Raw genomic sequence first — 16,974 nt, 5'->3', positions numbered from 1 at the left:
CCCTGCTTATGTCCCTGGACCAAATCCTGACCCTAGCTATGGCTCTCCCCCAAAGGGGATCCAGTTCCTAACTCTGAGAACATCATGAACATAGGGTCCAAACCCCTGCAGTATTCTTCAGGATGGAATTGGAACATCATCATTTCATTTGCACTGCTGGGATGGAGCTGCACAAGGAGGTTGCTGAGGCCCAACTGAAGAGTGTCACACATAGGATGCTGCCCTGGCACGCAAAGACTTAGTCTGAACTGTAGAGTTCCATGCAGCTTCCCCTCAGCCCTCTGTGGAGACCACTGCACTGCTAGGCGTTCACTGCCTGGAACCTCCTGGGACCTAACACTAACACTAAACTTGACCCTCACCATACACCTCAACCTAAACTTCACACCAACTCTAATGCTAACCCTACACATGACCCGCACCCAAGCATGGGCCCTATGGAGTCCTCCAGAATGATCACGGACTCATGTGGATTTGGCCCTATCTACATCCCTGGGCCAATACCTAACCCTAGTAATGGCTCTCTCCCATTGAGGAACAAATTCCTAAGTCTCAGTCACCATGCATATGGGGCCCAGAAGCGCTGCAGCATTACTTGCATGGAACGTGGAACATCGACAGGTAATTTCCAAAGCCCAGAGGAAGCTGCAAAAAGGGTTTGCTGAGGCCCATCTGAAGATTGCCCCACAACTGATGCTGGCTTTGGCACCCAAAGAGTAAGCCTGAGCGGCAACCTACCATTTTCCCTCCACTGATTCCTCCAGTGAGACCACTGGACTACTTGGGGTACAGCACCTCGTACCTCCTGGAACCTAACCCAAACCGTAACCATGACCATCAACATACTCCTCAACCTCAACCTCACCCCAACTCTAAGGCTTCACCTGACACCCTACACCTGACCCTCACCCGCCCATGGGCCCTCATTCAAACCTCCATGTAGGTAATGGGATTGCTGTTGCTTCGGCCTTGCTTACCTCCCTGGACCGAACCCTAACCCTAGTTGTGGCTGAATCCCGATGGGGATCCAATGCCTAACTCTGAGAGGCCACACACATGGGGCCCAAAGCTTTGCAGGATTCCTCGGCATGGATCTTGGAGCAAATCGTGTCATTTCCATTACCCACAAGGAGATGCACAAGGGGGTTCCTGAGGCCCAACTGAAGAGTGACTCACACGAGAGGCTTGATTGGGCACTCAAAGACAAAGCCTGATCAGCACAATCCCATGTGGGATCCACTTAGCCCTTCTGGGAGACCACATCCTTCTTGGGGTTGTTGCACCTAGAGCCTCATGAGACCTAACAATAACCATGACCTTCAAAGTACCCCTCAACCTAAACATCAACCCTATTCTAAACATAACCTACAACTGACCTGAACCCTCGCAGGGACCCTCACTTCAGCCCTCCAGGGAGATCACGGGTCTGCTGTCACTTCGGCCCTGCTTACACCCCTGGACCGAACCCTAACTCCATTTTAGGCTGTCTCCCCATGGTGACCCAATATGTACTTCTGTGCAAACCACACACGTGGGGTTCAGAAGAGGAGCCGGATTCCTTGGCATGGAATGTGGAACATGACCAGGTAATTTACAAAGCCCAGTGGGAGCTGCACAAGGGGGTTGCTGAGGCCCAACCAAAGTGTGGTCCATATCCGAGGCTGGCCCTAGCCCCTAAAGACTAAGCCTGGCCGGCACCCTCCAATGCGACCTCCCTCAGCCCTCCAGGGAGATCACTGCACTGCTTGGGTTTCAGCACCTAGGGCCTCCTGGACCCTAACCCTAACCGTGACCCTCGCAGTACTCCTAAACCTAAACCTCTCTCCAACTCTAACGCTAATCCTACACCAGACCCTCACATGCACATGGTCCCTCATCCAACACCCCATGTAGATAACGTGAGTAGTGTTGCTTCAGTGCTGCTTATGGCCCTGAAGCAAACCCTAACTCAGACTAAGGCTCTCTCCTGATGGTGACCCAATTCTTAATCTGAGGATACCACACATATGGAGTCCAGAGGAGGAGGAGTATTACTCGGCGTAGAATGTGGAATATCACCATGTAATATCCAAAGCCCAGATGTTGCTGCAGAAGTGGTTGCTGAGTTTCAATCAAAGAATGGCCCACGATGGAGGCTTGCCCTGGCAAAGAAAGACTAAGCATGACGGACAACCTGCAGTATGCCCTCCACTGAGCCCTCCGGGAAGCTCACTGCATTGCTGTTGGTTTATCGCTTGGAGCCACCTAGGACTTAACCCCAAACCCAATAATGAACATAACTATACACACCAACCTCACCATGAACATAACTATGAACAGAACTATAACAATGAACATAACTATACACACCAACCTCACCAACTCTAACCACAATCCTACATCTGACCTGCACCTGTGCATGTGCCCTATTCATCCCCCCATGTAGCTCAAGGGACTGGTGTCGCTTCAGCCGTTCTTATGTCGCTGGAACATACCCTAACTCTAGCGATGGCTCTCTCCCAATGGGGATCGAGTTCCGAATTCTGAGAACACCATGCCCATAGGGCCCAGACCCCTGAAGTATTATTCGGTATGGAATTGGAACATCATCATGTCAGTTCCACTGCCGGCATGGAGTTGCACAAGGAGGGTGCTGAGGCCCAACTGAAGAGTGGCACACACGGGAGGCTGGCTCTGGCATGGAAAGATGAAGCCTGAACTAGAGGCTTTCATGCAGTCTCCATTGAACCCTATGTGGAGACCACTGCACTGCTAGGGGTTCACCGCCTAGAACCTCCTGGGACCTAAACCTAACAGTAACCTTGACCCGCACCATACCCCTCAACCTAAAGTTCACACCAACTCTTACCATAATCCTAAACCTTACACGCATTAGTGCATGGGCCCTCACTTCAGCCTTCCAGGGCGATCACGGGTCTCCTGTCCATTCAGCCCTATCTAAGTCCCTGGCCCAAACCCAAACACTAGCCAAGACTCTGTCTCTCTCGATGAGGACAAAATTCCTAAATCTGATATGACCACACACATGTGGGGCCAGAAGTGGTACAGAGTTACTTTCCATGGAAAGTGTCCTGAAGGGCACAGACGCTCCCAGTACCTGAAGGCACGCCCCATGCCTGAAGCAGCTCCCCATACCTGAAGGCGCTCCCCGTGCCTGAAGACAAGCTCCGTGCCTAAAGGCAATCCCCTTGCCTGAAGCCACTCCCTGTGCCTGAAGGCATGCCCCATGCCTAAAGAAAAGCCCCTTACCTGAAGGCAAGCCCCTTGCCTAAAGCCATGCCCCGAGCATGAAGCCATGTCCCATGCCTGAAGGCAGGTCCAATGCCTGCAGGCTCGCCCCTTGCCTGAAGGCTCGCCCCTTGCCTGAAGGCTCCCCCTGCCTGAAGGATAGCTCCATGCCTGAAGGCTCGCCCCTTGCCCGAAGGGTTAGGCATGCCCAGTGCCTGAGAGCATACCCAGTGATTGAAGTCAGTCACTCCCAATGTCTGAAGTCATGCCCAGTGAATGAAGTCACTCCCAAAGTCACTCCCAGGGAATGAAGTCAAAGTCACTCCCAGTGAGTGAAGACAAAGTCACTCCCAGTGAAGGAAGTCATCCCAAAGTCACTCCCAGTGATGGAAGTCTCTCCCGAAGTCACTCCCAGTGATGAAAGTCAACCCGAAGTGACTGTCAGTAACGGAAGTCACTCCAGATATCACTCCCAGTGACAGAAGTCACGCCCAAAGTCACTCCCAGTGAGGGAAGTCCCTCTCGAAGTCACTCCCAGTGATGAAAGTCCCACCCGAAGTGACTGCCAGTGACGGAAGTCACTCCAGATGTCACTCCCAGTGACAGAAGTCACGCCCGAAGTCACTCCCAGTGACTGAAGTCACTCCTGAAGTCACTCCCAGAGACTGAAGTCACACCTGAAGTCACTCCCAGTGACTGAAGTCAAAGTCATTCCCAGTGACTGATGTCATAGTCACTCCCAGAGACTGAAGTCAAAGTCACTCTCAGTGTCTGCAGTTACTCCCAGTGACTGGAGTCTCCACTCACAGGGACTGCAGTCATAACTCCCAGTGCCTGAAATTGGCACTCCCAGTGCCTGAAGACACTCCAGGGGAAGGACAGAGTGAGAGGGAGACATAGAATCCCAAGAAGCCCCTCCAGGCTCTGTACTCCCAGCACAGAAACCCCAGGCTCTGTGCTCACAGGACAGAGCCTCCAATGCCTGAAGGCACTCCCCTTGTCTGAAGGCACTCCCCTTGCCTGAAAGGTACCAGCACTCTCTAAAGACATACCCCATGCCTGAAGGCATGCCCTGAGTCTGACTGAGCTCCCTGCGCAGGATGGGGCATTCCGTGCCTGAAAGTCACAGGCGCTCCCCTTGCCTGAATGGCACAGGACCTCGTCTTGCCTGAAGCCGCGCCCCATGCCTGAAGCCATGCACCATGCCTGAAGCTACTCCCTATGCCTGATGGCTCGCCCCATGCCTGACTGCGTGCCCCATGCCTGTAGAGCACAGATGCTCCCCTTGCCTGAAGGTGCGCCCCTTGCATGAAGCTGCTCCCAGTGCCTGAACACAAGACCCATGGCTGAAGGTACACCCCTTGCCTGAAGATGCTCCCTGTGCCTGAGGCCACTCCCTGTTCCTGAACCACAACCCATGCCTGATAGAGCTCCACATGCCTGTAGGCAAGCCCACTGCCTGAAAGCAAGCCCCTTGACTGAAGCAGTGCCCCATGCATAATGCCTCGCCCAGTGCCTAAAGGCACACCATGTGCCTGAAGGCATGTTCCATGCCTGAAGGCGCTCCCCTTGAATGAAGGGCACAGGCACTCCCTGAAGGCGCATACCATGCCTGACAGCACACCCCTCGCCAGAGGGCGCCCCATGCCTGTAGAGCACAGACTCCCCCCCCGCCCCCCCCGCCGTGCCTTAAGTCGAGCCCTGTGCCTGAAGCTGCTCGCTGTACCTAAAGGTGCTCCCAGTGCCTGATGACAAGCCCCATGGTTGAAGGTGCTCCACGTGCCTAAAGACGCTCCCTGTGCCTGAAGCTGCTCCCTGTTCCTGAAAGCATGCCTCTTGCCTGAAACAGCTCCAGGTGCCTGTACTCAAGCCCCTTGCCTGAAGGCAAGCCCGGTGCCTGAAGCCTTGCCCCATGCATGAAGCCCCGCCCAGTGCCTGAAGGCACACCCCTTGCCTGAAGGCACGCCCCCATGCCTGAATTCTCACCCTGTGCCTGAAGGGCACAGGCATGCCCAGTGCCTGTGGACATGCCCAGTGATTGAAGTCAGTCACTCCCAATGACTGAAGTCTTGACCAATGAATGAAGACACTCCCAAGTCACTCCCAGTGACTAAAGTCAAAGTCACTCCCAGTAAATAAAGTTACTCCCAAAGTCACTCCCAGAGAGGGAAGTCTCTCCCGAAGTCACTCCCCGTGATGGAAGTCATTGGCAAAGTCACTCCCAGAAAAGGAAGTCCCTTGCGAAGTTACACCCAGTGACGGTAGTCCCTCTCGAAGTCACTCCCCGTGACAGAAGTCACTCCCGAAGTCACTCCCAGTGACTGAAGTCAAAGTCACACTCAGTGTCTGCAGTTACTCCTAGTGACTGCAGTCCTCACTACCAGTGCCTGAAGTCTTCACTGCCAGTGCCTGAAGTCGGCACTCCCAGTGCCTGAAGAAATTGCAGGGGAAGGACAGAGAGAGCGAAACACAGAATTCCAAGCAGCCTCCAGGCTCTGTGGTCTCAGCACGGAAACTCCCGGGGAAGGACAGAGACAGAGGGAGACACAGAATCCCATGCAGCCCCCAGGCTCTGTGCTCTCCTCTGCGCTCTCACAACAGAGCCTCCTGGGGAAGGACAGAGAGGGAGGCACAGAATCCCAAGCAGCCCCTCCAGGCTCTGTGCTCGCAGCACTGAGGCTCCAGGCCCCGGTGCTCGCAGCACAGAGCCTCCAGTTCCTGAAGCCACTCACCATGCCTGAAGGCACTCCCCGTGCCTGAAGGCATTCCCTTTGCCTGAAGGCACAAGCATTCTCTGAGGGCACACCCCATGGGTGATGGCGCACCCCTTGCCTGAGGGCGCCCTGTGCCTGAGGGCGAGCCCAGTGCCTGATGACGCGCCCTGTGCCTGAAGAGCACAGAGGCTCCCCGTGCCTGAAATCGCACCCTGTGCATGAAGCCACTCACTGTACCTGGAGGTGCTCCCAGGGCCTGAAGACAAGCTCCATGGTTGAAGGTGCGCCCCGTGCTGGAAAACGCTCCATGTGCCTGAAGCGGCTCCTGTTCCTGAAGGCATGCCTCTTGCCTGAAACAGCTCCACATGTGTGTACTAAAGCCCCTTGCCTGCAGGCAAGGCCCGTGCCTGAAGGCACGCCCCTTGCCTGAAGGCATGCCCCATGCCTGAAGGCTTGCCCCAGGTGTGAATTCTCACCCTGTGCCTGAAGTCTAGCCCCCTGCCTGAAGGGCACAGGCATGCCCAGTGACTGAAGTCAGTCACTCCCAATGACTGAAGTCACTCCTAGTGACGGAAGTCCCTCGCAAAGACACACACAGTGACGGAAGTCCCACTCGAAGTCACTCCCACGGACAGAAGTCACTCCCGAAGTCACTCCCAGTGACTGAAGTCACTCCTGACGTCAATCCCAGTGCCTGAAGTCCGCAATCCCAGTGCCTGAAGGAACTGGAGGGGAAGGACAGAGAGAGGGAGACACAGAATCCCATGCAGCCCCCAGGCTCTGTGCTCTCACCACAGAGACTCCTGGGGAAGGACAGAGAGGGAGACACAGAATCCCAAGCAGCCCCTCCAGGCCCCGGTGCTCTCATACCAAGGCTCCAGGCCCCGGTGCTTGCAGCACCGAGCCTCCAGGCCCCAGTGCTCGCAGCACAGAGCGTCCAGTTGCTGAAGCCACTCACCATGCCTGAAGGCACTCCCCGTGCCTCAATGCACTCCCCATTCCTGAAGGCACTCCCTTTGCCTGAAAGGCACAAGCACTCTCTGAGGATGCACCCCATGGGTGACGGCGCACCCTTTGCCTGAGTGCACCCTGTGTCTGAGGGCAAGCCCAGTGCCTGAGGGCGCGCCCTGTGCCTGAAGAGCACAGAGGCTCCCCGTGCCTGAAGTTGCACCCTGGTCATGAAGCTGCTCACTGTACCTGAAGGTGCTCCCAGGGCCTGAAGACAAGCTCCATGGTTGAAGGTGCGCCCCATGCTTGAAAACGCTCCATGTGCCTGAAGCCGCTCCCTATTCCTGAAGGCATGCCTCTTGCCTGAAACAGCTCCAGGTGCCTGTACTCAGGCCCCTTGCCTGCAGGCAAGGCCTGTGCCTGAAGGAAAGCCCCGTGCCTGAAGCCTTGCCACAAGCATGAAGCCCCGCCCAGTGCCTGCAGGCACGCCCCTTGCCTGAAGGCACGCCCCATGCCTGAAGGCTTGCACCATGCCTGAATTCTCACCCTGTGCCTGAAGGCTAGCCGACTGCCTGAAGGGCACAGGCATGTCCAGGGCCTGAGGGCATGCCCAGTGACTGAAGTCAGTCACCCCCAATGACTGAAGTCACTCCCAGTGACGCAAGTGCCTCGCGAAGTCACACACAGTGATGGAAGACCCTCTCGAAGTCACTCCCACTGACGGAACACTCCCAAACTCACTCCCAGTGACTGAAGTCAAAGTCCTTCCCAGAGCCTGAAGTTGGCAATCCCAGTGCCTGAAGGAACTGGAGGGGAAGGACAGAGAGAGAGGGAGACACAAAATTCCAAGCAGCCTCCAGGCTCTGTGGTCTCAGCACAGAAACTCCTGGGGAAGGACAGAGACAGAGGGAGACACACAATCCCATGCAGCCTCCAGGTCTGTGCTCAAACCAGAGACCTCCCGGGGAAAAACAAAGAGGGAGACACAGAATCCCAAGCAGCCCATCCAGGCTCCAGTGCCAGCGGGACTGGGGCACAGGAGGCCCCAGTGACCACGGCAGTGGAGCCTCCAGTGACCTCAGTGACCGCGGCACTGGAGCCTCCAGGGACGACAGTGCCCACGGCACTGCGGCCTCCAGTGAAGTCAGTGCCCCCAGCACTGCACTTTCCAGTGAACCCAGTGTCCACGGCATTGCAGCCTCCAGTGAATCCAGAACCCACGGCACTGAACCCTCTACTGAAACCAGTGCTTGTGGCACTGCACCCTCCAGTGAACCCAGTGACCGCAGCACTGCACCCGCCAGTGAACCCAGTGTCCGTGGCACTGGAGCCTCCAGTGAACCCAGTGCCTGTGGCAGTGTAGCATGCAGTGAACTCAGTTCCCAGAGCACTGCAGCCTCCATTGAACCCTGAGCCCGCGGCACTGCACACTCCAGTGAACCCAGTGCCCAGGGCAATGCACCCTGCAGCGAACCCAGTTCCGACTGCACTGCAGCCTCCAGTGATCTCAGTGCCCGCGGCACTGCAGACTCCAGTGAGCCCAGTGTTCACGGCATTGCAGCCGTCATTGAGCCCAGTGTCTGCAGCACTGCAGCCTCCAGTGAGACCAGTGCCCGTGGCACTGCAGCCTCCAGGGAGCACAGTACTGCGGCACTGCAGCCTTCAGTGAACCCAGCGCCCGCAGCACTGAAGCCTGCAGTGAACCCATTGCCCACAGCAATGCAGGATCCAGTGAACCTACTTCCCGTGGCACTGCAGCCCCCCGTGAACCCACTGCATGCAGCACTGAAGCCTGCACTGAATCCAGTGCCCGAGGCACAGCAGCCTGCAGTGAACCCAGTGCCCACGGCACTGTAGCCTCCAGTGAACCCAAAGCCCGTGGCACTGCACGCTCTACTGAACCCAGGGCCTGGGGCACTGCACCATCCAGGGAAAAAAGTATCCGCGGCACTGCATCCTGCAGTGAACCCAGTGCCCGGGGCACTGCAGCCTGCAGTGAAGCCAGTGCCTGCCGCACTGCACCCTCCAGTGAACCCAGTGTCCGCGGCACTGCAGCCTCCATTAAGCCAGTGCCCGCGGCATTGCAGCCTCCAGTGAAACCTGTGCTCACTGCACTGCAGCTTCCAGTTATCCTAGTGACCCGTGCACTGCAGTCTGCCGTGAACCCAGTGCCCTCAGCACTGCACCCTGCAGTGAACCCAGTTCCGACGGCACTGAAGTCTCCAGTGATCCCAGTGCCCGTGGCACTGCAGCCTCCAGTGAGCCCGGTGCTCACGGCATTGCAGCCGCCAGGAAGACCAGTGCCTGTGGCACTGCACCCTCCAGTGAAACCAGAGTCCGCGGAACTGCACCCTCAAGTGAAGACAGTGCTGGGTGCACTGCACCCTCCAGTTAACACAGTGCCCGCAGCACTGCACCATCTAGTGAACACAGTGCTCGTGGCACTGCAGACTCCAATAAACCCAGGTCCCGCGGCAGTGCAGCCTGCAGTGAACCCAGTGCCCGGGGCACTGCAGCATGCAGTGAATACAATGCCCGCGGCACTGCACCCTCCAGTGAAGTCAGTGCCCCCAGCACTGCACTTTCCAGTGAACCCAGTGTCCATGGCATTGCAGCCCCCAGTGAACCCAGAGCCCACGGCACTGAACCCTCTACTGAAACCAGTGCCCGTGGCACTGCACCCTCCAGTGAACCCAGTGCCCACGGCACTGCACCCTCCAGGCAAGCCAGTACCCGTGACACTACACCCTCCAGTGAACCCAATGTCCGTGGCACTGCAGCCTCCAGTGAAACCAGAGCCCGCGGAACTGCCCCCTCCAGTGAAGCCAGTGCCCACGTCACTGCAGCCTGCAGTGAAGACAGTGCCCGCGGCACTACAGCCTCCAGTGAAGCCAGTGCCTGTGGCACTGCACCCTCGACTTAACCCAGTGCCCGCGGCACAGCACCCTGCAGTGAACTCAGTGCCCACGGCATTGCACCCTCCAGTGAAGTCAGTGTCCACGGCATTGCAGCCTCAAGTGAACCCAGTGCCCGTGGCACCACCATGCTGTGAACGCAGTTCCCGGTTCTATGCACACTCCCGTGACGCCAGTGCCCGTGGCACTGCAGTCTGCAGTGAACACAGTGCCCGAGGCACTGCAGCCTCAAGTGAACCCAGTGCCCGCGGCACTGCACCTTTCAGTGAACCCACTTCCCACTGCACTGCAGCCTCTAGTGAACCCACTGCCTGTGGCACTGCCCCCTCCAGTGAAGGCAGTGCCTGCCGCACTGCACCCTTCAGTGAACCCAGTGGCCGCAGCACTGCACCATGTAGTGAAACCAGTTCCCTGTTCTATGCAGCCTCCAGTGAGCCCGGTGCCCGCAGCACTGTAGCCTACATTGAACCCACTGCCCGCGGCACTGCACCCTCCAGTGAACCCAGTACCCATGGCACTGCATCCTGCTGTGAACCCACTGCCCATGGCACTGCAGCCTCCAGTGAACCCATTGCCTGGGCACTCCACCCTCCAGTGAACCCAGTACTCATGGCACTGCATCCTGCTGTGAGCCCACTGCCCGCGGCACTTGCAGCCTCCAGTGAACCCACTGCCTGCAACACTGCACCCTCCAGTGAACCGAGTGCCCGGGCACTCCACCCTCCAGTGAACCCAGTGCCCGTGGCACTGCAGTCTGCAGTGAAACCAGAGCCTGAGGCACTGCAGCCTGCAGTGAACCCAATGCCCATGGCACTGCAGCATCCAGTTGTCTCAGTGACTGGTGCACTGCAGCCTCAGTGAACCCAGTGCCCACGGCACTGCAGCCTGCAGTGAACACAGAGCCCACGGCACTGCAGTCTCCACGGAACCCAGTGCCCTTGGCACTGCAGCCTCCAGTGAAACCAGTGCCTGTGCCATTGCAGCCTCCAGTGAACCTTGTACCCGCCGCAATGCAGCCTGAAATGAACACAGTGCCCGCAGCACTGCATCCTCTACTGACCCAGTGCCCGTGGCACTACACCCTCCATTAAATCCAGTCCTGGGTGCACTGCTCCCTCCAGTTAACACAGTGTCCACAGTACTGCACCATCCGGTAAACCCAGTTCCCACTGCACTGCAGCCTGCAGTGAACCCAGTGCCCACGGCAGTGCAGCTTGCAATGAACCCAGTGCCCGCTGCACTGCACCCTCCAGTGAAGTGAGTGCCTGCGTCACTGCACCATCCAGTGAACGCAGTGTCCGCGACACTGCACCCTGCAGTGAACCCAGTTCTTGCAGCACTGCAGCCTCCCCTGAACCCACTGCCCGCGGCACTGCAGCCTCCATTGAACCAACTTCCCTAGGCACTGCAGCCTCCAGTGAACAGTGTCCACGGCACTGCAGCATCCAGTGCAGCCAGTGCCTGCAGCAGTACAGCCTCCAGTTATCCCAGTGACCGGTGCACTGCAGCCTGCATTGAACCCATTGCCCGCAGCAATGCAGGATCCAGTGAACCTACTGCACGCAGCACTGCAGCATCCAGTGAACCCACTGCCCGCGGCACTGCACCCTCCAGTGATGGCAGTGCCTGCTGCACTGCACCCTCCAGTGAACCCAGGGCCCGCGGCACTGCACCATGCAGTGTACCCAGTTCCAGCTTCTATGCAATCTCCAGTAAACCCAGTGCCTGAAGCACTGCAGCCTCCAGTGAACCCAGTGCCAACGGCACTGCAGTCTCCAGTGAACCCAGTGCCCGCCACTCTGCAGCCTCCAGTGAATCCAGTGCCAAAGGCACTGCAGCCTCCAGTGAACCCAGACCCCGTGACAATGCATGCTCCAGTGAAGCCAGTGCCGTGGCACTGCAACCTCCAGTAAACCAAGTGCCCGTGGTACTGCAGTCTGGAGTGAACTGTCAGCCCACTGCAGGGCAGCCTCTAGTGACGCGAGTGCCTGCAGCACTGCACCCTCCAGTGAACCCAGTTCCCGTGGTAATTCAGACTCCAGGGAACCCAGTGCCCGCGTCACTGCAACCTCCAGTGAACCCAGTGCCCGAGGCACTGCAGCCTCCAATGAACCCAGGGCCCGCGGCACTGCAGCCTCCAGTGAACCCAGAGCCCGCGGCACTGCACCATCCAGTGAATCCAGTTCTGGGTGCACTGCACCCTCCAGTTAACTCAGTGGCCGCATCACTGCAGCCTCCAGTGAACCCAGTGCCCGCGGCACTGCAGCCTCCAGTGAACCCAGTGTCCACGGCACTGCAGCCTCCAGTGAACCCAGTTCCCAAGGCAGTGCAGCATGCAGTGAACCCAGGGCCCACCACACTGCAGCCTCCAGTGAACCCAGTGCCCGCGGCACAGCAGCCTCCAGTGAACCCAGTGCCCACGACACTGCAGCCTCCATTGAACCAAATGCCCTAGGCACTGCAGCCTCCAGTGAACACAGTGTCTGCGGCACTGCAGCCTCCAGTGAAGCCACTGCCTGCAGCACTACAGCCTCCAGTTATCCCTGTGACCGGTGCACTGCAGCGTGTAGTGAACCCAGTGCCCGCGGACTGCACCCTCCAGTGAACCCAGTTCCCACTGCACTGCAGCCTCCAGTGAACCCAGTGCCCATGGCAGAGCAGCCTCCAGGGAACCCAGAGCCCACGGCACTGCACCCTCCAGTGAAGCCAGTGCTGGGTGCACTGCGCCCTTCAGTTAACGCAGTGCCAGCAGAACTGCACCATCCATTGAACCCAGTTTCCACTGCACTGCAGCCTACAGTGAACCCAGGCCCGCGGCACTGCACCCTTGACTGAATCCAGTGCCCACGGCACAGCACCCTGCAGTGACCAAAGTGCCCGCGGCACTGCATCCTGCATTGCACCCAGTGCACGGGCACTGCAGCTTGCAGTGAACCCAGTGCCTGCGGCACTGAAGCCTGCAGTGAACGCAGAGCCCACAGCACTGTAGGCTCCAGTAAACACAGTGCTCGCGGCACTGCACCCTTGACTGAACCCAGAGCCCGCGGTACTGCACCCTGCAGTGAAGCCAGAGCCTGTGGCACTGCACCCTCCAGTGAACCCTTGCACCTTCGGCACTGCACCCTGTAGTGAACCCAGTGCCCGTGGCACTTCACCCTCGATAACGCAGTGACTGAGGCACTGCACCCACCAGTTAACACAGTGCCCTAGGCACTGCATCCTCCGGTGTACCCCGTGCCCAGGGCATTGAACCCTCCAGTGAACCCAGGGTGCACGTCACTGCAGCCCCCAGTGAACCCAGTGCCCACGGCAATGTAGCCTGCAGTGAAGCCAGTGCCCGATGCACTGCATCCTCCAGTGACCCCAGTGCCCGCAGCACTGCAGCTTCCGGTTATCTCAGTGAACGGTGCAATGCAGCCTGCAGTGAACCCAGTGCCCGTGGCACTGCACCCTCAGGTGAAGCCAGTTCCCACTGCACTGCAGCCTCCAGTGAACCCACTGCCCGCGGCACTGCACCCTCCAGTGAAGGCAGCGCCCACTGCACTGCACCCTCCAGTGAACGCAATGCATGGGGCACTTCACCCTCCAGTGAACCATGTGCCCTAAGCACTGCAGCCTCCAGTGAACCCAGTTCCCCTCTCACTGAACTGTGCAGTGAACCGGTGCCCACAACACTGCAGCCTCCAGTGAACAAAGTGCCCGTGGCAATGCATCCTGCAGTGAACCCAGAGCCCATGGCACTACACAATCCAGTGAACCTAGTTCCTGCGGCACTGCACCCTCCAGTGAACACAGTACCTGTGGCACTGCAGCCTGCTGTGAACCCACTGCCCCTGGCAATGCAGCCTCCAGTGAACCCACTGCACGCAGCACTGCAGCTTCCAGTGAAGGCAGTGCCTGAGGCACTTCACCCCTAGTGAACCAAGTGCCCTAAGCACTGCAGCCTCCAGTGAACCCAGTTCCCCTCGCACTGAACCGTGCAGTGAACCGGTGCCCACAACACTGCAGCCTCCAGTGAACAAAGTGCCCATGGCAATGCATCCTGCAGTGAACCCAGAGCCCATAGCACTACACAATCCAGTGAACCTAGTTCCTGCGGCACTGCACCCTCCAGTGAACCCAGTACCCATGGCACTGCAGCCTGCTGTGAACCTACTGCCTGCGGCACTGCAGCCTCCAGTGAACCCACTGCACGCGGCACTGCAGCTTCCAGTGAAGGCAGTGCCTGCTGCACTGCACCCTCCGGTGAACGCAGTGCCTGAGGCACTTCAGCCCCAGTGAACCAAGTGCCCTAAGCACTGCAGCCTCCAGTGAACCCAGTTCCCCTGGCACTGCAGCGTGCAGTGAACCCAGTGCCCACAGCACTGCAGCCTCCAGTGAACAAAGTGGCCACGGCCATGTAACCTGCAGTTAACCTAGAGCCCACAGCACTGCACACTCCAGTGAACCCAGTGCCCGGGGCACTGCACCCTCCAGTGAACCCAGTACCCGTGGCACTGCAGGCTGCGGTGAACCCACTGCCTGCGGATCTGCAGCCTCTAGTGAACCCACTGCCCGCAACACTGCACCCTCCAGTGAACCAAGTGCCCTTGACACTGTACCCTCCAGTGACCCCAGTGCCCATGGCACTGCAGCCAGCCTTGAACCCAGTGCCCCTACAGACTCAAGTGAACCCAGTGTCTGTGGCACTGAGGCCTCCAGTGAAGCCAATGCCCAACACACTGCATCCTCCAGTGAACCCAGTGCCCGCATCGCTTCAGCTTCCACCCATCTCAGTGACTGGCACACTGCAGCCCCCAGTGAACCCTGTGCCCGCAGCACTGCAGCCCCCAGTGAACCCAGTGCCCGAGGCACTGCACCCTCCAGTGAAGGCAGTGCCTGTCGCACTGCACCCTTCAGTGAATCCAGTGCCTGTGGCACTGCAGTCTGCAGTGAACCCAGAGCCCACGACACTGCACCCTCCAGTGAACCCAGTACCCATGGCACTGCACCCTCCCGTGACGCCAGTGCCCGTGGCACTGCAGTCTGCAGTGAACACAGTGTCCAAGGCACTGCAGCCTGCAGTGAACCCAGTGCCCACGGTACTGCAGCCCCCAGTGAACCCAGTGCCCGCAGCACTGCAGCCTCCAGTGAAGCCTGACCGCCAGGCCCTGCCCCCTCCAGTGAACCCAGTGCCCGTGGCACTGTAGCTTCCAGTGCAGCTAGTCCTGAGTGCACTGCACCCTCCTGTTAACGCAGTGACCGCAGCACTGCACCATCCAGTGAACCCAGTTCCTGCCGCATTGCAGCCTGCAGGGAACCCAGTCTGGAGGCACTGCATCCTGCAGTGAAAACAGTGCCTGAGGAACTACATCCTCCAGTGAACCCAGTGCCCGCAGCACTGCAGCCTCCAGTGAACCCAGTGCAGGCGGCATGGCAGTTTGCAGTGAACCCTGTGCTCGCGGCATGCAGCCTGCAGTGAACCCCGTGCCCGCAGCACTGCAGCCTCCAGTGAATCCAGAACACGCCACACTGCAGCCTCCAGTGAACCCACTGCCCATGACACTGCTCCCTCCAGTGAACACAGTGCCCGCGACACTGCAGTCTGCAGTGAAACCAGAGCCCGAGGCAATGCAGCCCCCAGTGAACCCAGTGTCCGCAGCACTGCAGCCTCCAGGGAACACTGACTCCGCGGCACTGCACCCTCCAGTGAACCCACTGCCTGAGGCACTGCACCTGCCACTGAACCCAGTTCCCATGGCACTGCAGCCTATTGTGAACCCACTGCCCGCGGCACTGAACGCTCCAGTGACCCCAGTGCCCAAGGCACTGCAGTCTGCAGTGATCCCAGTGCCAACAGCACTGTAGATTCAAGTGAACCCAGTATCTGTGGCACTGCAGCCTCCAGTGAAGCCAGTGCCCTACGCACTCCTCCAGTGACCCCAGTGCCCACAGCACTGCAGCTTCCACCCATCTCAGTGACCGGTGCACAGCAAACTCCAGTGAACCTAGTGTCCGCGGTACTGCATCCCCCAGTGAACCCAGTGCCCGCAGCACTGCAGCCTCCAGTGAAGCCTGACCGCCGGGCGAGCACCCTCCAGTGAACCCAGTGCCCGTGGCACTGTAGCTTCCAGTGCAGCTAGTCCTGAGTGCACTGCACCCTCCTGTTAACGCAGTGACCGCAGCAATGCACCATACAGTGAACCCAGTTCCCGCCGCACAGCAGCCTGCAGTGAACCCAGTCACGGGGAGTGCCGTCAGCCATGGTAAGGGACTCAGGACCTGGAGGCCCTGGGCTGCGAGCCCCAGGCCTGGAGGCCTGGGGCTCACAGCCCAGGTGCTGCTTGGGATTCTGTGTCTCGCATCCCTCGGACCTATCCCGGGAGTTTCTGAGCTGAGACCACAGGGTCTGGAGGCTGTTTGGGATTCTGTGACACCTTTCTCTCAGATACAGGGAGCAGCTTCAGGCACACGGAGCGTTTTGAGGCATGGGGCGCACCTTCAACCATGGGGCTTGTCTTCAGGCACTTGGAGCAACTTTAGGAACACGGAGATGCTTCATGCACAGGTCGCGACTTCAGGCAAGGGGAGACTCTGTGCTCTTCAGGCACAGGGCGGGCAATCAGGCACTGTGCTCGCCATCAGGCACAGGGTGCCCTCAGGCAAGGGGTGCGCAGTCAGGCATGGGGCAAGTCTTCAGGGAGTGCTTGTGCCCTTGAGTCAAGGGGAGCGCCTTGAGGCATGAGGCTTGCCTTCAGGCACTGGGAGCTTTTTCAGGCATGGGGCGCAGCTTCAGGACGGGGAGCTCCTGTGCCATTCAAGAAAGGGGAGTACATGTGTCTTTCAACAAGGGGTGCTCCATCATGCACAGGGAACTCAAGGAGACAGAGAGACTACCCTCAGACATGGCATGCATCCTCAGAGTGTGCCTGTGCATTTCAGGCACGGGGAGTGCTGTCAGCCATGGGAAGTGACTCAGGACCTGGAGGCCCTGGGCTCACAGCCCAGCGCCTGGAGGCCGTGGGCTCTCAGCCCAGCGCCTGGAGGGCCTGGGCTGCGAGCCCAGTGCATGGAGGGCCTGGGCTGTGAGCCCTGCGCCTAGTGGCAGTGGCCTGCAGGCCCTGGGCTGCGAGCCCAGCGCCTGGAGGCCCAGGGCAGCGAGCCCAGCGCCTGGAGGCCCTGGGCTGCGA

At 58.9% G+C, this 16,974-nt stretch overlaps 1 protein-coding gene across 1 annotated transcript; it reads left to right on the top strand.

Annotated features, from left to right (window-relative positions):
* Positions 1–2,161: 2,161 nt before the first annotated feature.
* On the top strand, positions 2,162–11,299 carry LOC124502873 (calphotin-like). Its single transcript, XM_047067458.1, has 5 exons — positions 2,162–2,178; positions 8,327–8,743; positions 8,854–9,577; positions 9,671–10,646; positions 10,986–11,299. Exons 1-5 carry the CDS (start codon positions 2,162–2,164, stop codon positions 11,297–11,299), a joined length of 2,448 nt encoding a protein of 815 aa, XP_046923414.1.
* The last annotated feature ends 5,675 nt before the right edge of the window (positions 11,300–16,974 follow it).

This window comes from Lynx rufus, unplaced genomic scaffold, assembly GCF_022079265.1.
Source record: "Lynx rufus isolate CCGP_SWC_20201006 ecotype Redwood Valley unplaced genomic scaffold, mLynRuf1.p SCAF_71, whole genome shotgun sequence".
NCBI lineage: Eukaryota > Metazoa > Chordata > Mammalia > Carnivora > Felidae > Lynx > Lynx rufus.
The sequence above is the reverse complement of the archived record's forward strand: the minus strand, read 5'-3'. Positions and strand labels throughout refer to the sequence as shown.